Source organism: Narcine bancroftii, chromosome 12, assembly GCF_036971445.1.
Source record: "Narcine bancroftii isolate sNarBan1 chromosome 12, sNarBan1.hap1, whole genome shotgun sequence".
In the NCBI taxonomy this organism is placed as follows: domain Eukaryota; kingdom Metazoa; phylum Chordata; class Chondrichthyes; order Torpediniformes; family Narcinidae; genus Narcine; species Narcine bancroftii.
The window spans coordinates 73,838,238-73,864,270 of NC_091480.1; the positions used below are offsets into that span (position 1 = coordinate 73,838,238).

The 26,033-nt window shown below is 40.7% G+C and overlaps 1 protein-coding gene across 2 annotated transcripts; it reads right to left on the minus strand.

The window, feature by feature from the left end:
• Positions 1-203: 203 nt before the first annotated feature.
• Positions 204-20,723, minus strand: LOC138747543 (uncharacterized). 2 transcript variants are annotated; one of them, XM_069906852.1, is made up of 8 exons: positions 20,264-20,722; positions 15,291-15,406; positions 12,854-13,083; positions 6,954-7,058; positions 1,848-1,924; positions 1,675-1,729; positions 1,254-1,342; positions 204-382 (listed from the first exon to the last, which is right to left on the minus strand). In XM_069906852.1, exons 1-7 carry the CDS (start codon positions 20,479-20,481, stop codon positions 1,274-1,276), a joined length of 870 nt encoding a protein of 289 aa, XP_069762953.1. In that variant the 5' UTR covers positions 20,482-20,722; the 3' UTR covers positions 204-382; positions 1,254-1,273. The 2 variants fall into 2 exon arrangements, with proteins under 2 accessions (XP_069762953.1, XP_069762952.1); XM_069906851.1 differs by lacking the exon at positions 1,254-1,342 and having other exon boundaries at positions 20,264-20,723.
• Between the last annotated feature and the right edge of the window lie 5,310 nt (positions 20,724-26,033).

The following is a 26,033-nucleotide window of genomic DNA, read 5'->3' on the forward strand; positions in this document are numbered from 1 at the left end:
CGACAATGTTTAGCAGTGCCTGAAAGAAGTAAATACTACTGTCCATGAATTTTTACCCTGTGTATTATCAGACAGTATTTTGACATTTCATAGTAATTTATGTCCTTTATTTTTTTGAAGCTGAAACTGTCAGAAATAGTTTACACAAGTGATACATAACAGACATTTCTGCAGGTGGTAATATCACAAAAACAGTTTCAATATTTGCACATAAAGAACAAATTTTATTTGTATTTTAAAACCATTAGCTGGCAAAAGATAGCACATTGCATTATTAATTCTTGAGAATTTTTCTCAAAGAAAGTATTTGGCTCTTTGAAGGATGCTCTTTGTGAAGTGAAAATGTGTTGATTTGTCCAAAAAAACTCCTTATGCAATCCTCCTGTCAGAGAATAAAGAATAAACTTACAAATAAAGCAAAGAACTAAGACAAAACTTTAAATACAACTATTTTCCATGTCTAATTATCCTCTACTTCTATTTTTTTCTTGACAGCTTAGGTCCTAATGAGAAGTCCAAGGATTGTCATCTCAAAGGAGGGCCAAAGCAGTCTAATTGGGTCATGTGCTACCTCAGATAGAAAATTTGGAAAGTTGTCACCACAACCAAAGAACAATGATTTGGTCATTAATCACTCATGTATCTGGTGTTTATTTTTTTAATATAATTTAGCACTCTTAGCGCAATAAAATTATTCCCATTGAGAAGCAATAACGTGGTCTTTAAAGCAATCTGGTTGGAAACTCAAATGTTCAAGAAGGCTGAAGGAAGTTCCAGCCACATCAATGCAATCATGAAGAAGGAAATGGACCTTGCGCTATTAGAACTATGATGGAAAGAAAAAAAATCACATCGCTTAGGAACAGTCAGCGGCAAATGCCAACAGGAGTTCAGTTGAAAAACTTGAGTTGTGGGAACAGCAAAAGACTAAATAAGAAATTCACTTCTGAAGAAAAGAAAATAAATCAAAGGCAACTAAACCAATATTGAAGGAATTATGTTTCTCAGCAATAGATGAGAACAGAAAGATTTTAATTTTGTACTTGATTTAAAACTAGATTTCAAAAGGATGAGAATGAATCCAATGATTCTTCAGTTTTGGAAGTGACCAAGGGAAAGGTCCAGAGAGCAGTTGACAAGAACAAGATATTTTATTCTTCTCTGATGTGATCATGCTGTTCTGTGAAAACATTTTGAACCTATCTGGACTTGCTACTAAATTAATTGAAGCATGCTACAAACAAGGGTCTCACCTAGCCTCCAAGTGACTATTTTATTCGATCAAAGTAGTGCCAGGGTGGTACAATTCCTCAAGCCAAAATGGCATAGGCAGTTGCACATCCTGTTGAGAGTTTCAGACAATAAAATGAATAATTAAATAAAAGCGAATATATTATTGAAACAGTTTGTTTGAAGGTTCAATGTTCCTTTTATAGTCACGTAATAACAGATTTTTTTTCTTTAACTTTTGCCTGCCGTATAACAGAAACACCATTAATTTTGCCCTGTACTCATCGCAACCCCCCCCCCTTCACCCCTCTTAAGAGGGCAGAATAAGAGAAGCAAAAGAGAGACCCTCCAGTCACAGTCACAGTGTTGCTAAGTTAACATTGAAGCATTTCTTAATGGTTAAAGTTAGCAAACAGAGGAAAAAGAATCAAAATCTGATGTTACCTGTTTATCTTTTGATTTCTTCCTAGTTATTCGCTCTACAAGTTTCTTCAGAGGGCTGTGTACACAAAACACAGAAACGTTGACATTAGAGCTTCTTTTACACAAGACATGGGTTGTATAAAGCCAAAATGGAACATTACATTTCATTACTTAATGCAAAGGGAATGTTTTACCTCTTTGATTGTTTTATTTCACAAGGAGCAGCTTCTATATCAATTGGTGCCTTTGGTCTTGACCTTTTAAAGTAAATCTATCAAAGATAAAAATATAAAAATGGCATTACAATTTTTGTAAAGCTAATAACTGTTCTTTGTAATAAAGAATATAAACTACAAAAGAAAAGCATACAGTGCAAGTAGACTTAAAATTAAATGAATCCAAAGGATACGTGGCTGATAGAAAGTGATTCACTTTTGCTTTCCATTATTTGCAAGATGCATAAATATGGTAATTATCCTCAGACAAAATTCTATCATTGGGCTGGCAATGATATTGCCACAACATCCTTTGAGCCCAATATTATAATATGTGACCCTGCCATGAGATCCTCAGCACTGGTTGTGCAAAACACTCAAACCTATCCACGTGCATTTGATTATCTTTCCAAATGTGGAGCACTTCTTTTGCACTACGTATATATTCTCTCAACATTTGGTCTGATTTATATAAAATGCCACATCTTAAAACTATGTTAAAAACCACTCAAATGTTTCCAGTGTTTTTATTATTTTAATGGTGTTTTTCAGTCAGGTGATAAATGATAACTCAAACTCTGAATGTTTGAAAGTTTTTACAAGTCAGGTGCCAAATCTTATTCTGATTTGGCTGATTCAGTCACTTTTGATTTTCCTTTCTCTGGCCAGTCGGCCTTTTCTTGATCTGTCCTCCAATTTGGCCATTTTTTAATCTTCCAAATTGACACTAGGTTTCAATGCTGGTTGGATTTAGTTCAGAAGGTTGATTTGCATGACAAAACACTTCTTAATGTCCATATATTTGGGAGATATGAGGCATGACTAGAAATCACTCATGTCAATCCTACAGTATCTTCCTCTGCCAATAGGAAAAAAACTTGACTGAAAATGGGAGTCTTTCACCAGAATCCACATATATTTTTTTATAATTGATGAATTAAAATGTTTAAACCAAGTAGTATTATTGCTGTTATCGTCCTGGGATGGTCACAGACAATTGGGCCATCTCGTTACTAGCTCTGCCCTCCGCCACAGGACATTCCAAGATCCTTGTGCATTTGCTTTTTTCGTCTTTCCATATGTCCTGTGTTAGCTACTGGCTACTTTTAACAGCATGGTCTGTACATCAGTGCTGATTGTACTTGACTTGGGTCTTCTGCATTAGCTAACGGTGTGTTTTTGATCTTTATGGGGCTAGTACTAACTTGTGCACAGACATTAGTCCTGCTTCAACACAATAACAATTCCTGAAAATCCTTCCGCTTCACAGCCTTACCCCTCCCAGACTGAGCTCTGCACCTAAATCCACTCTGGCCTGAGTTTCCCCGAATGCTAACTTTTCAAGATCAACTCCATTATCCCTGACTAATGATCTCACCTACACAAAGTTGAAGATCGTCAATTATGATTCAATCTGCTGCTCTCAAATAAATGGAGAAGGCTACAAATAGAGACTAGGAGGGGTTCCAATTATCAAAAGGAAGGAATCTGTGAATTGTTAGGGCAATATATTATGGCAGTATAAAAGCCTGACAGCAACTGGAAAGTGGTAAGTAAACTTAATTAGTGCATTAATAACAAAATTCACCTTTCTAGTGATATAATTGCACAATACCAGAGCGGAAAAAAAGGGATGTTGCAGTGAAAGAGGATGGCAGGAGCAGCCTTGTATACAACTAGAAATTAAGTGGGAACATTGGGAAATCACCTCAAAAACAGCAAATCATACATACAGCTGCTCTTCAGCGACTAAAGCTTGGCCTTCAATACCATGATTCCCTCAATGCTGGTCAAGAAGCTACAAACTCTAGGCCTCAGTACCCCACTCTGCAATGGACCCTTGACTTTCTCATTGTAAACCCACAGTCAGTATGAATTGGAAACAACGTCTCCTCCTGACTAATCATCAACACAGGTGCACCTCAAGGATGCGAGCTTAGCCCACTGCTTTACTCGTTATAGACCCACGATTGTGTGGCAAGGCACAACTCCAATGCCATCTACCCACAGTTATTGGCAGAATCACAAGTGGCAATGAGGAAGTGTACGGGGAGGAGATAGATCAGCTTGTTGAATGGTGTAACGTCAACAACCATGTGCTCAACATCAGCAAAACTAAGGAGATGATTGTGGACTTCAGGAGGAAGTAAGGGGAACACAATCCAGTCCTCATCGAGGGCTCATTAATGGAGAGGGTCAAGATCTTCAAATTCCTGGGGGTCAACATCTCTGAGGATCTGTCTTGGAGCCTCCACTTTGATGCAATCATGAAGAAGCCTCGCCAGCGGCTATACTTTATGAGGTGCCTGAGGAGATTCAGTAGTGTTACGAGCCCAAAGGACTCCAAAACCCAGCAGCAATAGACATTCACCAAGACTAGTTTTTAAAACAAAAGTTGTTTTTAATCAATTTTAAACATGAAAATGGAATCAAACTTTAACTTATCTCCATACTTAATTAATCCAAATTAACCCCCTTCTAATTCTAAGCATATGTGTTTATAATGTGTGTGTAAATTTAAGAAAAGTTATTTGGGTCACAGTTCAATCTCACTTCTCCTTCTTCCAAGTTCTCTGGTTGCAGGCAATTCTTATACTGTGCACAGAATTTAGCATGTAAAAATTTCACCAGGCTTTGGTGCACAAAAGGTAAATGTTTACCACTCAGGAAGGTTCTTGTAGGGTTTGCAGAGAGAAATGTGCTGTTCCAGGATTTCCACAACTGAGATACCACCATTAGTCACCTCAATGTCTCGCTGATGAAACTTGCTCCATCAGGGTTCTCCTGATGGTAACCTCTTTCTTTCAGGATATCACAGAGTTCCTTTCTGTTCCTCTTATTCTAAGAGAAACATCAGACAGACAGCACTTCCATCCATCCACTGCTCTGGAGCTTTCTGTTTCCAACCAGCTTCCTGGCTTGCATTGTTCAGCTGCTTTCAGTGTCACACACACTAGCTGAGAGAGATTGTTGAACTTGTCTTCTCTCTCTCTCTCTCTCCAAATGCCAGAAAGCCCATGTGACTCTCTCCTTGCAAAAACCCCCACCTTCTTCAGCAAACAACAGGAGTTCTCCTCTCTTGGTCGAGCTGTTTTCTTCGATAAACAAAACCCAGGAGTGACCGTCCTGTGAGAACACTGTAGGTACTTTTAAACGTTGTTTCCTCCAAACTATGGTCTATTCATTTCATGACATCATTTCAATTAGCACCTACTTGTGAAATCTGCATAAAATTCTCCAAAGTTTCTGCAATGCTACTGAATATGAATTCTTCAGTATTTCAAATAAGATCTGTTTTAAAGTGTGTGTATGTTTGTAACCCACTAATCTTACCAAATTCTTCCCACTATTTATCCATTACAGTAGTCACTGAAGAGTCTCGTGAACTTCAACAGATGTACTGTGGAGAGCATTCTGCCTGGTTGCATCACTGCCTGGTGTGGAGGTGCCAAATCTCAAGATAAGAATAAACTCCAGAGGGTTGTTAACTCGGCCTGTGACATCACAGGCACCAGACTTCACTCCATAAAGGTAATCCACATGAGGTGATGTCTTACAAAAGATGCCACTATTCTCAAAGACCCCACCACCCAGATCTTGACCTCTTCACTCTGCTACCATCGGGAAAAAGGTACAGGAGCCTAAAGACGATTCAGCGGCACAAGGACAGCTTCTTCCGCGCTGCCATCAGATTCCTGAATAATCAATGAACCATAGACACTGCCTTACTGTTCCGACACTGCTATTTTAATTTTTTTTATGGTAATGCTGTAAGATGGTTATGTTTGCAATATGATGCTGATGTAAAACACTGAATTTTGTGGCTTGTTCACGACAATAATAATTGCAACACAGGAGACAGTGTGCGATTAACAATGAAAGTTACATGAGCACACAATACCAATGGTAAAGGGCAATGAGCGATGAAGGACAGATGGACAAATGATGAATACTAGTCTCCACTTAATATTAAGTTCAGCATTTTGCGTCAGGATTTCCTGAAAGCAGAAATCTGACCATCTTCAACTACTTTATCAATGACCCTCTCTTCTCTCCATCATATGGTTGAAAGTAGGGGAGTTGACTGATGGTTGCCATGTTCATTTTCATCACAACACCTAGGTTAAAAAGTAATCTCTGCCTCTATACAGTCAGTCCTGACCACATTCGGGCAATTGGTAAGTAAAACTGATTGGTACTAATCTACCACATTCACTCCCTCCAAACACAGCAAGTCATGGCTTCAACAGGCACCTTCCCTAAGATGGACTGCAGCAAACTGTTAAGGGTTCTTCACCAGCAACTCCAAAACTTCCAAACTCAACCACTTCGAAAGAAACACCAAGGCTCCAAGAAAGAAACTCACCACTTTCATTGCAAGGGTACATCATTAGCGGACAAAAAAATGGCAATCTTGCCAGTGATGCTCATATCCTACAGATATTTCAATAAATATTTTGGAAGTAAATCATGAAAATCTGGAGACACCGTGGTTAAACTAAATACACAATGCCAGAGAAACTCAGCTGGTCACAGTGTGTCCTTTATAGAGCAAAGTTAAAACAACATATACCTTGGTATAATGATCGTTTGCTCTATGTACGTCAAGAACATTGAAAGAGAAGTTTATCAATCTCCTTATACAGCCCATCAAAATTCATATTCACACCTTCCCAAAAGTTACAATTTGTCAAGTAAAACAGCACACTGTGATACAGCTATACCCCCACTAAAATAAATACGAACTGTTACTCTAGGTGCTGCCGGGCCTAAATTAGAATATGCTGATTTTTAAATATGAACCAGATAATTAAATATTACCTTCAGGTAAAGATAATGAAAATTTCAATAGCCTTCATAGTCTTGTTTTGGTCAATGCGATCAGAAGGAAACATTGGAAACTCCAGTCTTCATCCAGAGTGTTATTTAGTTTAGGCATTGAAGTCAATGCCCCCAATTCTGTGCTACTGAACTTCTATCATTAATTTAAATGAGTGAAACAATTGAAAGCACTGGATGCTCCTCATCAACTTTATATTTTTCCCTACTAAACATGTGATGATAAAATATCAGGTAGAAACCTACCTCTATCAGAGAAACCACTGCAGCAATAATCATCACCTCCACAATAATTGCGACACTCAGCATAAGTTTGTGCTTGTACTGCACTGACGATAAATCCGATGGCTTCTAAAAAAAATTATTAAGACATAAGAGAAAAAGTTTAGTTTGTAAGTAAAATAAGAGAGTAGGGTCAAGGAGATGTGCATTTGTAAGCAGAATATGATCCATTCAAAGAAGAAATTACAGCATTTCAATAATATTCATGATTTATTTTGTGGACCTTTATTGGTTCCTCTCAATAAGGGAGTAGTCCAGTAAAATGCAATTCTACTCTCCTACCATTTGAAGTTCCTCCAGCAAACATAGTGTTCCAACTTGGAACCCAGCTTCACCTTGTTGCACGGATGACCCCGGCAAGCTCAGAAACTTGCTTTCATCTTACCAGCCATTTCTTAATTTTCCTTTTAAACATTTCATGGTAGAACACGCATAAAAACAAAATGTTTGAAGTCAGAAAAGTTAACTGTGGACACATTTCATTCCTTTTTTATACTGCTTCATATTTTCTGCAGTAACATGACTATGGATAACAGAAAAAAGTATAATTATCTATTCTCCAAATTTGATTGCTTTGGTTAGCCTCGAGCACAAATACTGTATATTACTCTTTCTTGGCTGGAGTAATCATTGTTTTCAAATTTGAGATTAATTTTGTGAAGCTAGAATTGCAGGCTTCACAAATATAAAATGCAGAGTATTTTTTGCATAAGCTGGCTTACCTCCCTAAAAATAGCAATTATACTTCAAGAATAATTCTTTGCAGTTAAATGCTTTATGTCGTTCAGAAGATCTAAATCACTCCAAATACGTGTGAACTTGTTTTCTTTTCCAATGGAGTATGTAGAATTTATTACCATGAATTCCACCTTGCTTGCCTGCATTTCTGATGCATAAATTTACACCAATTTGGCTCAGTTCTAAATACGGTGAACTCCAGTGTTTAAGTCTGACATCATACCTGTGAATATGATATGAACTGTGGAACTGAAGGATGTTTGGTTGCTTGGGAGGTTTAGACTTTTGGCCGTCTGGAGAAATGTATGTAGATTAGTGTCATAATCCTGCTGGTCATGGCCACAGATGGTCACATTGTCCAAGTAGGCCTGTAGTCATCCATTATCTGGTCCATATCCCTCTGGAAGACAGAGACCCCATTGGCGACCCCAAAGGGGACCCAGAGGAAGTGGTAGAGGAAGCCATCTGCTGTGAAGGAAATGTACAGGCTGTCCTCCAGGTGGTTTGGGAATTGGTGTTTGGCCGACTTGAGGTCAATAGTTCAGAAAACCCAGAACTGGGTGATCTCGTTCACCATATCGTCAATGCAGAAGACGGAGTAGGCATCCAGCTGGGTAAAACGATTTATAGTCTGACTGTAGTCAATGACCATGCGGTGTTTATCTCCACTCTTAACAACCATCACTTGTGCCCTCCAGGGGGTGATGCTGGGTTCTATGATGCCTTCAGCCTGAAGCCATTTGACTTCTGCTTTGATGAAGGCTCTGTACCTGGGGCTGCATCGCCTGCTCTTGGTGGTGACAGGTCTGTAGACAGGGATGAGGTTCTCGAACAGGAGCGGTGGTGGGACCTGAAGGGTAGACAGAGCTCAGGTTGTATTCAGAGAGGGGAATTGGGTGGTTGAAAATTTGATTATTATGGACCGTGGGAGGGGTGTGGCCCGTCAAACTGCGTTTGGACGAAGACCAGACCCAACATGACTGGTGCACAGAGTTGTAGCATGATAAGGAGCTTAAAGTTCTTGTACTCTTTTCCCTGCACAATTAGTGTCACGGTGCAGCAGCTGTAGATCTCAGCTGAGTGGGATTTGGAGGCCAAGGAGACTTTACATTTTGCTGGGGTTATCACAAGGAGTAGTCCTGCACTGTGTCCGAGTGAATGAAGATCTCCATGCTCCCTATATCAAACAGACAGTTCGTGACGCGATCGTTTACCTTGATGTCCATCATAGCCCTGGCAAGTTGATGTGCGCTATGCTGATCCAGGGTAATCGCGGCCAACATCTGGTCGCTGTCTGAATCGCTGTTGTAGTACTGGTTTGGGGGTGCATTCCAGGATGGCTGCCCCCATGCCGCACACGAGTTGCTGTTCCTTGTCGCCGGAAGTGATGCTGTCCTGGTTTCCCGACCCCATGGTCCCACCGAGCCGTTTCCTGTGACCGGAAGTGATGCCAGAGGTGAAGCCGGAAGTGGCATGGTCCAAGATGGTGGCGGTTGCCTGCTGCATGCGGCGTTGCTGGAGTGGGGTTGGGACCTATATACCTTCCTGTAGTGTCCCTTCTTCCCACAGGCGGAGCATGTAGCATTTCGGGCCAGGCAGCTCTTGCAGGGATGTTCCACATGGCCACAGAAGTAGCACTTTGGGTGCCAGATGGGAGCAGTGGAGACCTGGGACCCCGCGTGCCAAGATGATGGTGCTGTCCTCCCCACATAGCGGCTGCATTTCCCAAAAAGACCTCCATGTTCAGCTATGCTGTCTCGAGTGCTTAAGCCAGGTCCAGCCACACAGGCATCTCGTATCAGTTCTTCTAAGTGGATGGCAGCAGAGACAGGCGCTTGTCTACAACTGCCCAGAAGGTACCTGGCATAGATAACATTCATTAGGTCCGATACAGCTTCAAGTATTGCATTTCCTTATCATCTGAAAATCGTGGTGGCTGACCTAAGCAAAGAGTAGATCTCATTTGTCTTCTTCACTCTACACATCGTTACATCTCATGAAAGTGCTGAGGCAGAGCAGCCATTGATCGAATTTGATGGAAGCCTCCGGATCATTAGAGTGGGTCCAGTTTATCTGCCCATATTGCCTTGTTCATGGCCCAAAATTTAAGGTGATTAAATTGTAGCTCTATTGATCAACCACATTAGACAGAGAGTTGTGATTAATAGGCTTTAATCACCTTAAGACATCAACACATCTCACATGTTGCTGGCTGGTTGCAAGGCAGATGCTGAGGGAGGAATTTGGGCGTAACAACCTTTATTTGGGAGTTCTGGGGGTGGGAGGGGAGGATCCACAGGTGCAGGGGGTGGGACAGTACATTCATATTAGCTATACCGTCGATGAACCACAATATGCAAATAAAATTTAAATTTTACTGGGTAATTTGCTTTTAACATATTGTGAATTAATATGTTAAATGTGCCTAGCAGCAGCACTCTACAGGTCAGCACTAAGTGCCAGACTTGGGATCGTCTTATGCAATGAATATAGCTTAAAACCTACATTTTAGGTGGAAATTCAGGGGGTCATCTAATACAGGAGTCGTGTTGTATGCCGACATAAATGATATTCACCGCTGACAACCACTGCTGGAAATGTTTGCCTAGAACAGCACTAAGAATAATGAATTCAACGTGTGAGTCTGATGACTTCACTTCCCAGACACCGCCCTTGAAGTTCTCATTAATAGGAGAGGGTTATCTTGCTTGCTTAGAAGCTCGAGATGTGAAATGAAGCCCCTACATGAGAAAATTGACAGTGAGGTCAAGGAATTATTTCTCTGGAGAAAAGTAAAAGTAAAATTATTTCTCTGGAATCTGCTCCCAATGCTGCAAGTGATTTCATGATTATACATTACAAGTCCAGGTCACTGAGCACATCAATTATTTCACTGACCAGCAAATCAAAGACTACATTCACATCCTTCTCCAAGAACCATATCTCCCAAACCAACTGAAATCTTCATTTAATGTTCCATCCCAATGTGTGTGTGCCCATTGCACACTCGTACATCTCTACTGCATCCTCCACAAATAAAATGCACCATTTTATATACAAAATTTTATTGATAAAATTATAGAATGGATAATAGTAAAGAAAGCCAGATGCATCAGAGTTGAACAAAATTTTAGAAGAATGGTTGATCAAATGATACTGACGTTGTTGACTAATCACAGCATCAATCCTTGTGTAGTAACCCAGAAATTGTATGATAAAATCTCTATTTTTGGAGCAGATCCACCTTTTTCTCCCAAGTATTCAACTCTTACAACACAGAGTAGTCTGCGAGCATTAAAACCGAAAATATAGCAGCCAGTTTCATTGGCTTCAAAGTTGTGACATAAACAGAGGATAAGGTTGCTCTCTTCTGTGCTGTACTTCAATGATCGGCTTCACTTACCCCTTGATTTGATTTTTCATTTTATCTCTTTTGATGGTCTCTTTTTCTATAATTTTGGAAATAGGAGAATGTTTGATACAGAAGTGATTTAATGAAGTCTGTTGGTTTGAGGAGGTATGATTGTTAACTACTTTCATAATGAAAACACATCAACTCTTGTATTAATTATTGAGCACTCATGATAAATTGTCCTTGTTTGCTGATCAGACTTCATGTTGATCAGATAACTCACATGCTGACATTATCTCTCTGGTCTAAACCATTGTGTTTTCAGAAATTACTGTCTCATCTCAAAAGCCAATATCGATAGCTCCTAATCAACCATTTCAATAACATGCAAGATGTTCTATTTCATCCATTTGTCCTTCACTCACCATTTTCCTCCCATCTGTATTATAAATGACCTGCCTTTATCCACGCCTGTGGTTCTCACACACCTGCCTCATATATGCCACCTGCTACTTTCTGTCTCTTGTTTGTCAAGTTTAATTAGAAACCAAACAAAAGAATAGTGCATTCTGGTTGCAGAACTGTAACCATTAGTTGACATTCTTCCTCACTCGATTTGTTAACTCACCTGCAAATGCTATTTGTAATGTGAAGAGACATAAAATGATGGAGAAAGCATTCAGGAGACCAGCAGAAGAAGTGGAATTGAAGGTAATAACTGAAGTTGTCACGGATGGATTTAGAGCTTGGGGAGAAGCAAATTCTACACTTGGACTTGGAGAGCAGCTCATGTTTTGATTTAGAGTCAGAAATCTGTGCAGTTCTACAAACATGCCGAAGCCAAGGACCTAAGTGGGATACAAGATGGTCTCGGTCGTGTGGAAGAAATATTCAAATCCAATGGAAGCATCAAGTTAAATGAAAACCAATGACTGCTGAATGCCAAAGGAGGTCATTGGAGACAAAGACAATGATAGAAAACTGGGGAACTGAGACAATGCTTTTGTGCTGAAGGGCTTTATCTACACAATGCCAGAAAAGGACTAGCATGATAAAATACTGATGCAGTAAAAGTCCAAACATCTGGATACCAGCAATCTGGGCTTTTCAAAAACTCTCAAACCTTTACAATTTAGCGGGCTTTTATGTGCGCGCATGCATGCATAAGCACCAGAGATGTAGAGCAGAAACAAGCAACCATGTTTTTTTGGCATGTTGACTTTATTTTTTTTAAATTGCTCATTTTGATCAATGAAGCATGATGTATTTGCTAATGAATAAAGTGTCAAGATTTACCCGTTTAACTCTTCTTTATTCCTCCTTAAATTTGAATTTGAAAGTATTGCCTGAGAATCTGGAAAATGTGAACCGACCCAACCCCTGAGCAGTGCGGATTTTTGGATTTCTACTCTACAAGGTTTACCCTGGTAGAAATGTTGACATTAAATCATCAGACAGGAAATAATTTTGTGGACAGAAATTTTATAGCACATTCAAAATTCTGAATGGTACATGGGAATTAAAACGGACTTTTCCACACCAATGTGGGATTTGCTTATGAAGGCCACAGAAGTGAGTCACATGGTTATTTCAAATAGAACTAAACCAAAAATAATTTTAAAGGAAATAGAGAGGATATGAAATTAGAATTAAAAAAATAAAGCTACTGCTGGATATTAAACTATAGACAAAGATCAAAGAATTAAATATACAAAATGATCACAGGTATATTCACAGGTATATTCTCAAGATTTTTGAAATAGTGTTAAATTACCTTTGGCTCTTCTGTATATATTTCAGCAGAGATGGGTACGTGTTTTCCTTTTCCTTCTCCATGTTCCATGTACGGTTTTTGCTTCTGTTCAGGTCGGGTTATTGGTAGAGGGAATGTCTCTGTTTTGTTGCCCTCTCCTTCTTCTTTTACGTTTGGACTCAAAAGAGAAGAATTCCAAGATCCCACTTCAGGTAAATACTCTTTCCCTTCAAAGAGCTTCATTAGGTGCTCTATTTTGGGAAGAAGTAAATCACAAAATTCTGTAGATACCGAGGATGAAGTAAAAAACACAAAATGCTGGAGAAGGTCAGCTGGTTAAGCTGTGCCCTTTATGTAGCAAAGGTAAAGATACATAACTGACGTTTCTGGCTTCAGCCCTTCATCAAAGTATGTTGACTCTAAAATTCTTTTGAAGGTTTTCGCTAATAGATTAGAAAATATTCTTCCTCAGATTATCGCAAAAGGTCAAACTGGATTCATTACACTGCAATATTCACATTTTAATGTTTGAAGACTAATGAATATCATCTATTCTGCTTCATTTAAGATTTTAGTTTCATTAGATGCGGAGACAGCTTTTGATAGAGTTGAATGGACATACTTGTTTGAAATGTTGTAAAGGTTCAATTTAATTCTGGTTTTAATTCCTGGATTATTTTAAATGAACTGCAGTAGTTATTACTAATAATCAAAAATCTTCGCCACTCAAATAGTTTCAAGGTACTAGACAAGGCTATTCCCTTAGCCCTTTACTTTTTAATCTGGCACTAGAACCCCTTGCAAGTGCATTCTGTAATTCATATAAGATTTAAGGTATTAGGAGAGGAGGTGAAGTACATAAAGTCTGTCTGTATGCAAAATATCTTTGTCTATAAACTAAATTTTCATAAAAGTAAATTATTCCCAATAAACTCACATGATCCTATTTATGGTAATATGCCATTTAAGATTGTTAAAGAGTATTTTCCTTATTTAGGTGTTAAAATCACTAGGAAATTTAAAGATTTGTTTAAATTAAAAATTTCTCCTTTTATTAGAGTTTGTGAAATAATCTTTTACTTGGTTGTATTAATGCTGTTAAGATTAAATTTATTCCATAATTTTCAAGCTGTCCAAACTTTTATTCCGAAATATTATTTTGATAATATTGATTCTAAGATTTCATCTTGTATTTGTAACGGTAAGGGGGCCAGATTGAATAAGCGTCACTTACAGAAACATAAGAAGGATAGTGGTATGGTCTTACTGAATTTGAGATTTTACTATTGGGCAGTTAATATTTGCAATATGATTTTTTGGATTTATTACTTTAATAAATTTGATCATCCGCCTGGGTAGATTTGGAATTGAAATCTGACGAGAATTAGTCCTTAGCTTCTTTTTTTAAGGACCAGCATTAATTTTTAGACTATCTAAGATCAGTAAGTATATTCCCAATCCAACGATCAAATATTCATTATGCATTTATTCATTAAGAGAAACCTTAGTCAAAACACAAAAATACTGTCGAAACTGAGCTGCTCTCGTGCCCTTATAAGAAGTACAGATATATTACCGATGTTTCAAGGCTGAGCCCTTCCTCAAGGTACCTTGGGGAAAGGCTCAGGCCTGAAAAGTTTGTAATATATCTTTATCTCCTATGGACGCTGTGAGGCCAGCTAAGGTTCTCCAGCATTTCTATGCTTTGACTATAAGCAGAACATCTGCAGACTTTTATGTTTCACTCTAATGAGAGACTTTAAATAAAAAGTTAATGAAAAGAGAAATATATTCTGACTATTGCTTGGCGCAATTTTTTTCTATTTACTTTTAAGAACCACCCCTTTGAAATCATTATTTTCAGTACTGACACTTTTATAGGTTTCACTCAACAAGCCAACATGATGTACAAAATGCAATAAGTTTCTTTGTAAGTTGGCCAATGACCAGGAAACAGCTTCACTGTGGATTTCTGATGGATAATTTTATTTTAAAAGTGAAACTCCGATAATCTTCTCTTCCATTGTTCAGAAAACACGATGGCTTGATATCTAGGTCCTTTTAAACTCACTAGCAACTTGTTTCCTGCACTCTCTCCAGCATACCAGGGCCCAGTTTCCTTATTCCCTTTACACTCATCAGGATCCCACTTCCTGTGGTCTATTTAAGATCACCTGATTGATTGGAAAATTTCTTATATTCATGTGGTGTACCTTAAAATGTACCTTATAAGTGTGTTGGAGTATTAAAAGGAATAACATCCATTAGCCTGGAAAATCTGCCAGTCTGGCACCCGAAAGTGGCAAGGTTAATGGATTATCAGAGTTTCCTTGTGTAGGTTATGCTGTCTGTCATATTAAGAAATGTTCACCACATGGCATGAAAGCATTATGATTCAAATGATGCTTATATCCATGAATACAATTGTAGTTTCTGTATATAGGCGGATACAACCTACCACATGAGGTGTCATTAGCACATGGCTTTGAACATTCCGTCTTCACAGTCTCGAAGAGTATTTCAGTGGTTTGGAAATCATAGCAAAGGCAACATCTCACTTGATCAGGCAAATCACTGAAAAGTAATAGGGTAGTAATCAAACAATAGCAAAGTAATGTCAACGATGTACCTTTGTAGAGAATGGAAAACACTCACAACTGTACAATGCTCGGAACTGCCATAAAAGCTGGTTACAGGTGCCTAACCTTTTAGCCGGGATTGTCGGAACTGGACCCCTGCTGGCGTTCGGAATCCCAGATAAAAGGTTAGGCACCTGTACATCATTTGAACTGAGAGCTTGGTTCCACACAAGTCTCTAAAAATGAAGTCAGTTAAGCAGAAATGAATACATGATTATTAAAAAATAAAATATTCCATCCTCAACTCACATTCACCATTTTAATGCCACTCTAAAAGCCTATAACAGGTCAGGTAATTGAACAAATGCCTGCATCCCACAAAATATAGTGAAGATTGTGAATTCATGCATAAGGATGGACCAGTTCTATTGGACAACATGACATGACACCAATGGACACATGATGCTTAGTATTCAACATTTTTATAATCTTTCAATTAGTCACTGCATTGTAAAAACAGACTTTGACTTCCTTACTACCTCTGCACATTTTAGTACCACACATAGTTCCAATAGATGTGAATACTATTTTTTAAAACGTTATTTCCAGTTTTGATAACCTTACAAACTAATTATTTTACAAAAAAAATCACTTATATTCTTCACACAAAGTTGTCTATCATAACAAGAAAATTCTCCTTGTGTAACATAGAAACTAAATAAACTAACCACTCATTATGTTGCTGAGAAAGATCTTGCTGTATATAAAAGGTCAGCTACTTTTGGAGTAAACTTGAAGTGCTATGATTTTTTTTGTGAGGGGGAAAAGAAAGGATAGAACATTCATTCCTTGAACTGGCTGTAAAAGGAACGAATGTTCCAGTATATTAGCCATTTTATGCATTTAAACACTGAGCTAACACCAATTCTTGTATTGTCATGTGTCCCTTGCTCTAAAAATCCCAGTTACCAAAGTGTTTTCAATTGCACTTTCCCAACCAGAAACACTGCCATCCAACAAACATGGCAATGCCAACTCCTTTTGATTTTTCTTCCAAGTCATATCATACCCAGTACCGTTTGCCATCCCATTTTTGTCAGCATCAAAGTCCTGAAACACTTAACATACAGCAGTGTGACAGTGTCAATACTGCCATCATAACAGAAGTTCAAATCATTCTCTATTACCACCACCACCTCAAGAACAAATATCAACCTAGGAATGTTACATGAGTAAATAAACTGTATATTGAGGGAAATAGCCCAACAATGATCAAGAGAGAAGAGGAAACTCTTCTACACAAAAGTATCATAAATCTTCAAAATTGTAACACAAAAACACTGGGCACTGCGTGACCTGTTGAGTTCCTCAAGCACTTTTGTGTTTTTACTACAATCACAGCATCTGCAGACTTTCCTGTTTCACTCTAAATGTTCAGTGCACTTTTCTGTAAACAGCACATCTGTTCATTTAAAATCAGAGATTCGTAGATTTCATGTAAACAAGGGGTTACGAGATACAGGGCAAGTGTGAATGTGTGAAGCCAGGATACAGAGAACGTCTGTTTCTTTCTTTCCTTCAAACCTGTGAGACGACTGGTCCTTAATGTGAAATACGATTTTTCAAAAGTTCCAAACTCCATGTCTATTAAGTCTAAATTAAACTTTAAGGTATGAGAGTGGGACTTAACAATGTAATCTTTTGATCATGATAAAAAGTAAAATACAGCTCAAAATGTGAGAAATATAGGGCTAATGTCTGGCATTTCTTAAAGTAAGCCATTCCTGACCTCTCGGTTGGGTCATGGAGGTAAAATCTCAAATTATTTCTATTGGACAATATTTTAAATTCAACATTGGATATACAGTATCTAAAGTGGAGGTTGATAGGTTCTTTTTTTTTTAAATTTTTTTATTTTTCACACCATAAATCACATTAGCCATGATATACACTATTTCTTTTTCACACATATACAGCGACTTTTTCTCCCCCCCCCCCCCTCCTCCCAAGCCACCCCCCACCCCCCCCTCTCATCCATTTTAGGTATACAATCTAGGTTGCATTAAGCCAGTCAGACAATGTTGTCATTCAACAAAAATACACCAGAAATTCTACTGAGTCCATTCTTTTCTTTCCTTCTCCTTCCATCAACTTAGGTAATGTTTGTCCCCGGTAGGGTTTCGCTATTGTATTTAATGTAAGGCTCCTATACTTGTTCGAATATTTCAATATTATTTCTTAACCTATATGTTATTTTTTCTAATGGAATACATTTATTCATTTAAATTTAGTAGTTTCTTCCTTTTAATTTGGTTATGTATTCCATTAATATTTAAAGTCATATAGTTCAGCGTAGCCCTTTTATATTTTGTTTATCTTCTCTTTCCGTTTTTCCATCATTACCTTTCCTCCTTTTCCATTTCTGTTTTCTTATTTTCAACTCTTTATAAGACAACATTCCTACAACATCCAACATTTTCCTTATTCTCCTATTTCTATCTTATTTATCCCCAATCTCCCCTTCCCCCCCTGAGTTGTCCTTTATCCCTTGTCGGACAACCACATCTCCCCTCTCCATTTGGATTTGCGAATCCACTCGCAAGCGTCAACTGATTTTGCAGTGACCGCTATTTCCCCTCACCCCGTCCCCCCCAGAAAAGATTTCACTTTTCATATGTCACAAAGGTCACTCTTTTAATTCCCTCCTTATTCTCTCTATTCCATTACCTTCCCTTATTAATTCTTGTCTATACTATCTATATTTTCCTCTAAGTACAGATACATTCACGTATGCACATTGTCTCTATTCACTCTTATACCTCTTTACCCGCATACATATCAATCGTGATCATTTTTACTCTCATTACCCGTCTTCTTCCCTCAGTCTATTTTTGTAATTGTTCTGCAAATTTTCGTGCTTCTTCTGGATCCGAGAATAGTCTGTTTTGTTGTCCTGGAATAAATATTTTCAATACCGCTGGATGCTTTAGTATTAATTTATACCCTTTCTTCCATAAAATCGCCTTTGCTGTATTGAACTCTTTTCTCTTCTTTAGGAGTTCAAAACTTATATCTGGATAAATGAAGATTTTTTGCCCTTTATACTCCAGTGGTTTGTTGCCCTCTCTTACTTTTTCCATTGTCTTCTCCAGTACCTTTTCTCTTTTAGTATATCTTAGGAATTTTACTACAATAGATCTTGGTTTTTGTTGTGGTTGTGGTTTAGAGGCCAATACTCTATGTGCCCTTTCTATTTCCATTTCTTGCTGTAGTTCTGGACATCCTAGGGTCTTAGGGATCCACTCTTTTATAAACTCCCTCATATTCTTGCCTTCTTCATCTTCCTTAAGGCCCACTATCTTTATGTTATTTCTTCTGTTATAATTTTCCATTGTATCTATTTTTTGAGCTAGTAGTTCTTGTGTCTCTTTAGTTTTTTTATTAGATTCCTCCAATTTCTTTTTTAAGTCTTCTACCTCCATTTCTGCTGCTACTGCCCGCTCTTCCATCTTGTCCATTTTCTTTCCCATTTCTGTTAAGGTCATCTCTATTTTATTCATTTTCTCTTCTGTGTTGTTTATTCTTTTTCTTAAATCCTTACATTCCTGTGTTTGCCATTCTTTAAATGACTCCATGTATCCTTTAATAAGAGAAAGTATATCCTTTATCTTGCCTTTCTTTTCTTCTTCTATTTCACTGTACTCTTCCTCTTCCTCTTCTTCTTCCTCTGGGTTGACCATCTGTTGTTTCTTTGGTGCCCTTTCCTTCTCTTCTTTGTTGTTTCTATTGTCTTCTGTGGTCTCCTCTTGCTGCAGGTGTTCTGCAGCTGTCGTTGCCGGCTGTGGAGATCGACTCCCCAGCTGGTCCCCCCTCCCGTCGGTGTGTTTTTTTTCATTCGCATCACGCATGCGCGAGGAATCGCGCATGCGTGGTTGCGCACTTTTACTCGGCTCAGCGAGCCATTTTTGTAGTCCATTATTTACCGACCTGAGGGAGCGGGTTTCTCTCTCCGCAGCGGGCCTCTTCGGACAGGTAAGGCCTTCACCTTTTTCCTCCTTTGTCTTCTCTTCCTCTCTTCTTACCGTTGCTTTCGATTTTTCTTTTTTTGTCGCCATCTTCTTTCCACCTTTATACTCACTTTTCTGTAACTTTTATTTCTGTGCCTTTGTGTTTTCCTTTGTTTTTCCCGACTTTTCTGGAGAGGGCTGGAGTTCACCGTCCGGCCACTACTCCATCACGTGACTCCTCCCTGAGGTTGATAGGTTCTTGATGAGTGAGGGTGTCAAAGGTTATGGCAAGACGAAAGGAGAATGGGGAGGGCGGGGAGGTGGGGAGGATGGTTGGGTTGGTTAGATGGAAAAATGCATCAGCTATGATTTGAGTGGCGGATCAGATTCAATTTGCTGAATGGCTTCTATGTCTTATGATCTTGGTCTTATTTTTATCAGAATAAAAGGAGAGAATGAAACAAATATTCAGGTGGTAAAGTAAATATGGTATGATTACTTCAAATCCAGCATTTTACCTCCTCTGGGTCAGATTAAAATTATTTTTGAACACCAATTAGCAAGCTGGTTGAGCACCTCCGTGCTGCAAGAGAGACACCTCTATCTGGTAGCTGAGAAACACAGTACACCCAGAACAACATTTTCAGTCATTTTTTTCCCCCCAGTGCATATTATTTCAATCTAGATCAGCATTGACTGCTGTTCTGATCATTCAGGTTTTGAGATTGATGTGTTCAAATTGGTGATCAGTTGATTTCAGACAACTGGAAAAGTTTTTGACACATCCACTCCAATTTCATAACTATTAAATAATGTCACCACTGTTTTCTTACGTTAATACTCACACGGTGTTGGACATGTGTGATGTGTCTCTGATATAAGGCACATTATCCAACTGATGCGGCTTCCCAGTCCCAATGCAGGATAAAAGCCAAGAGGTACAGGTGCACAAACCAGGGCAGGAGGCATCTTTTAACTCTCTGGTGGTTGGGATGGGCAGCATCAGACCAATGTGAAAATGTCCCAAGAGCAGCAGGATTGCCACGACACGGCCTTCTGCCATATTTTCACCCAAAACTGGTGATTCCACACCGAGGCTACTTGGTGCCTGATGTGCAGAATTTAATATCCAAGCAGAGGTAAAGCCAGGCGGCAATAAAGCCAAGAGGTGATGCCCAGCAAATCCACACGCAGACTGAGGCTGGCCTTCAGGAAACAGCAATCTGAGCGAATACCATCAATTTCATGCCATGTCCCTCACCACAAATCACCTCTCTGATGCTGCTCCAATGGATTGTGTCACTTTGTTGCCAGGTAGGTTGCCCCTCCCCATTGTGATGCGCTCGCCCCCCATCCCCCCCACCTGCACTGGGGTCCAAGCAACACTGAGGGCAGGGGTTGGCAGTGGACAGGGACAGCTGGTTCCTGACACAGGTGACTGAAGCCATAGGCACAGAGGGTGGGAGATCCCATTCCCCATTGCTCACCACACTTCTCATGGGAGGAACGCCTCTGCTTCCTCAGGAGTTTAGTACAACAAATTATAATAGCGGACAGAGTGGATGTGACAGTTGCTTCACATGGTAGGGTAGTTCAGGACAAGAGGCCCCAAATTCAGGATTAAAAGGGCATCAATTTAAAACAGAAATGAGGAGAAATTTCTTTAGCCAAAGGGTCGTGAGTCTGTGGAACTTGTTGCCACTCGTGGCAGTGGAAGGGAGGTTCTTGGGTGTATGTAAGACAGAAATTGACAGATTTTTGATTAGTCAGTTCATCAAGGGTTATGGGGAGAAGGTCAGGGAGTGGGGCTGAGCGATGAGGATCAGCACATGATTAAATGGCAAAGACCCGATAGGCCGATTGGCCTCCTTCTGCTCTTATATCTTAAGACATTGGAAACCCTGGCGAATTTCTACAGATATTTGGTGGAAAGTGCACTAACTGGCTGCATTACGTTCTGGTATGGGGATCCCAATGCCCCTGAGTGTCAAGCCCTACAAAAGGTAGTGCACACAGCCCAATAGATCACAAGCAAAACCAGCTGAGTTCCTCCAGTATTTTGGTGTGTTCATTACAATCACAGATTCTGAAACCTATTGTGTTTCATTCACGCTGTGTGACCTGCTGAGTTTCTCCAGCATTATGTTTTGTGGCAGAGTATATAGAGGTGTTTGGGAGATATATTGGGAATGGCTTGTTAGAGCAGGTCACATACAAACACTTTAAAGCACAGAATTTTTGCAGGAGCTTTTGCAAGAGTGCTCAGACTCATGATGGACTGTCATTTGCAAAAGGCAACAATGAAGCAACAGGCAGTACCAGCTTTGTCTGGAAAATAGCATTTACCATCTGGAAGGTCATGTGATCTCTGCAGGCAGAGAGCAGCAAAAAAGAGGGTTTGCTCTCAGAGTTCGAGGGAGTGAGAGAGAGAGGAGAGACACAGACATTGGTGTGGTGATATGTAATTGCACCACCAGGTCACCAGGGGTCATCCCGGTGACCTTGTATATAAAGCAGTCCAGAGCTACAGTCTTGCCTTCCAGGTTTGCCTTGCAGAGAGACAAGACCTCTTAGTGTACATATTAGTTTATTAAAGCTGTCTTATTCTCGCACTGCTTTTGTGGTTATTGTCAGTACAATACTATTGTCCAGAGGGACAAGCTGGCAAGCTTTGGAAGACAGCCTAGTCAATGGAAAGGACTGGCTGTCCGGTGTTTCCCTTGGAATAGGAGAAACAGAAAGGAACTCTGTGGTGACCTGAAAGAAAGAGGTTATCATCTGGAGAACCCTGAAGGGGGAAAGTTTTGTCAGCAAGACAGTGGAGTGGCTGATTAAAAAGGAATCAGTTGTGGATGTCCTGGAACAAGAAACACTCTCTCTCTGAAAACCAACAAGAACCTTTCTGAGTGGTAACCATTTACCTGTTAAGCACCAAAGCCTGGTGAATTTTATTAATGTTAACTTCTGTGTACAGTACAAGAATTGCCTACAACCAGTGAGATTGGACTGTGAACCAAAGAACTTTGCTGAACTTACACACACATTACACACACATGCTCTTAGAATTAGAAGGGGGTGTAATGGAGAATTTAGACCAGCTTGTGCAAGAAGGGATTCAGTTGCATCAGAAGACATAATCTAAATTCCACCATGGGGCCCAGGGATGCAGTTCAATAGGAAGGCATAATCTAATTTACACTATGAGGCCCAGGATGCTGCAGTTGTCTTTTGTTGGTCGCAGACTGTCAGGAGACCTTGAAGATAATGAAATCATTTAGTCAAAGAGATAAGCTATGAGTAAACAACTTTTGGGTAATATAAGCCATGGTCCCACTGCTGAAGTTTGAGACTCTCCGAGAGGTGGCAACATCTCTCAGCAAGAAGAAGAACTTCTAGACTCCAACCAACGTCCCGGTCGGGGGAGGTGGAGAAGCTGCTACCGGCGCCCAGACAACCTACTACAAGTGTGCAGTCGTTGCCTCGCTTTGGCAGTTGGGACCAGTCCAGGCATTGATAAGTATAATTGGGAAGGGCTTGCATATTGTAGTTTGAATTCAACTTTAGATTTAGTAATAAAGACTTGTATAAACTGAAGTGCTCTCGGTGTGTGTGTCTGTTTTCTTTCGGTAGCTCAAACACTATGACCAATCTAAAATGAACAAAGTGAGAGGTACAAATTTACCCAGGACAATTGGCGCTGTGAGCAGGGTTGGTCTCGAGATGTTTCGCTGAAAGAAAGAGGTGAACCCTGAGCAGTTCTTGATTCCAGGATGGACTTCCAAAGACGATGGGTTTGGCATGTTGGCCAATACCCTGCCTTTGTTGGGACCACCCCTTAGTTGGGATGAGAAGTTAGATGCATAAAGTGCGCCTCTGGGAGAGCGGGTTGCCACTCTCCTTCGAGAAAGTAAATTTCCTGTTAAAAAGGGGACACTGACGGACGCTTTTTGGCTGCTAGCCACAGCCTTACGCCACTCCGTTCAGCGTGAAGCAGAATCAGTTCAGCTAGAAGTAGAATCTCTGCACAAGAGGGAGCAACTAGAGGAGGAGCTAGAAGCCCTGCGACTACGCTGTTCCATGATGAGCGAGATTGTTCGCACCAGTCAGGACCGAGCCAAAGAACGGGAGGATAAGCATGTCCAAACGATCTGCCGTAATATTAAACTCTGGCAGCAGCTCTGTGCAGATAAGGAAAAACATGGAGTAGAACCCGATCCACATCGTATTCGTGCCATGATAAGGAATGGCGACGATCCTGATGTTATTGATGAATGGGACGGGAATATCTGGAATGATGACCATGGTAATAATGCAGATACTCCTCAGCATGTGCCTAACATACTCCCCTTTCCACCTGCTGTTCACGACCGCCCCATAAGGCAGCAGACTTCCCAAACAGTCGGAGAGGGAGAGGGGTGGAATGTAACTGACAAGATTGAAGAGGTAGATGATCTCCTGATCTCACTAGAGGACCCAGGGGAAGGTACCCGAACCCCTGCTTATGCTCAATGGCCCACCCCCTCTACAGGAAAGCCTAGGCCTCATCCCGTCCACTGGGCAAAGGACCCTGTGGGCCAAAAGTGGGAGCAGGGGTCAAGAGAGGTCAATGATATGTGACTTCTCTATAAAAGAGCTGGCTGCCATTGGAGATCGATTTAAGCAAAAGGCGGGAGAAACTCTGGCAGCCTGGCTCCTGCGTGTTTGGGAGCAAGGAGGGGGTAATGTATTTTTAACCCCTGAGGAATTGTTGGGATTAGGAACATTGTCTACTGATATCAGGGTCACTGCTGAGCTGCGGGGTAGAGGAAGAGAGGTGGATTACTTACATGCCACTCTAGGGGATACCCTGCTGCGAGTATACCCATCACCAGTAGATTGGGATTTACATTTGCAGAACAATTGGAGAACCCCAGAGGAGGGTATAGCGGTAATTCGTCAACAGGCCCTGGCCTCTGCCTTGTATGCAGGGCATTTGAGGCTGTGGGTACATGGGGGGAGCCCTGATGAAGAGATATTCATGGCCGGAATGCATACCCGATTGGTTTGTTCCGCCCAACCCGCTGTACGGGGACTGGTTCTGTCCGTAACTAGTCCACTAATTGGGCACCCTGTGTCTGAGGCGGTGCACACCTTATCTGGGCTTCGAGAATTAGAGTTGGGAGGTAAAATCCACTCACGTACAACTCAGGTTAAATCAGACAAGCAGGATGAAAAGAGAGGGGCTGCTGCTAATAACGGACCGACAAGGAAGGACCTTTTTCTAACCTTGTTAAAGTTAGGCATACCTAAAAGTGATATTGATGGGAAACCTACCACGGTCCTTTATGCCCTTTATAAGAGGAAGGCAGGGGAACATCATCCCCAGCTGTTGAGTCCTCCTGGCCCAGCTGTGCCTTCTGCTCCCACCGCTGCTACTATCGAGCCAGCTTCTCTTGCTCCAGTTACCCGTGATGAGATACAACAATTGGTTAAAAAGGCTCTTATGGATAATAGTAGCATGTGGTCCTGGAAGCCCCCGAACCCTACTAAGGCATGAGGGTGCGGGCGGGTCTACTCCATTGAGATATGGCGGATACACGGGGACCCGTGGCCCTACATACTGTTAACAATCCATTGGTGTGGTGGTAATGACCGCCAATAGTTGGCCTTGGTCGACACCGTTGCTAAACACTCAGTGATTCCTGGTAACCCCGACCTCTGGACTGGACCGACATTTCGAATAGAGGGGATGGGAGGAGCGATCACCCTGGCGAAGGAAATAAAAGTCCGCACCACGGTGGGTGATGGCCCTTCCCCTATACGGTTACATGCCTGCCCTGGTGGCTGCCACTGACGAGTGTATCCTGGGTATCAATATGTTAGCTGGTACAGCCCTTAATACAAGCCAAGGGGGATTTGCATTTGGAATTCGGACTATTACAAAAAGATTAGTGGTGGGTCAGGCTAAGTGGGATCCTGTGATGGTGCCTCCTCCCCCGAAACCACTATGCATTCCACAATATCGCCTCCCTGGGGGTCAGGAAGAGATTACTGCTGCCATCAATGCTTTGCAAGAAGAAGGGGTAGTGAGGCCCGCAATTTCACCTTTTAATAGCCCTGTTTGGCCGGTCTAGAAGCCAGATGGCTCCTGGAGAATGACAGTTGACTATCGTTTTTTGAACAAACATGCCCCACCACTTACTTCGGCAGTTCCAGACATTGTTAGCCTTATTGAAAACATTGCTACTGGGAACTCAGGAACATGGTATGCTGTCAGTGATCTCGCTAACGCCTTCTTCAGTATTCTTATAGACGAGATCTCACAGGATCAGTTCGCCTTTACCTGGAAGGGGTGCCAGTATACCTTCACCCACCTCCCTCAGGGCTATGTACACTCTCCCACTATTTGCCACAGTCTAATTGCCCGTGATTTGGAGGCGGTGCCAGTATCGCCTTCTCTCTCGATTCACCATTATATTGATGATGTGATGATCCAAGGGGCCACGGAAGAGATGGTGCAGGAAGGTATGGAGAGTGTCCAAGATACCCTGATGCACAGAGGGTGGGCCATTAACCCCGACAAGGTACAGGGCCCGTCCCAGACGGTATCTTCCTTGGAATTCAGTGACATGCTGA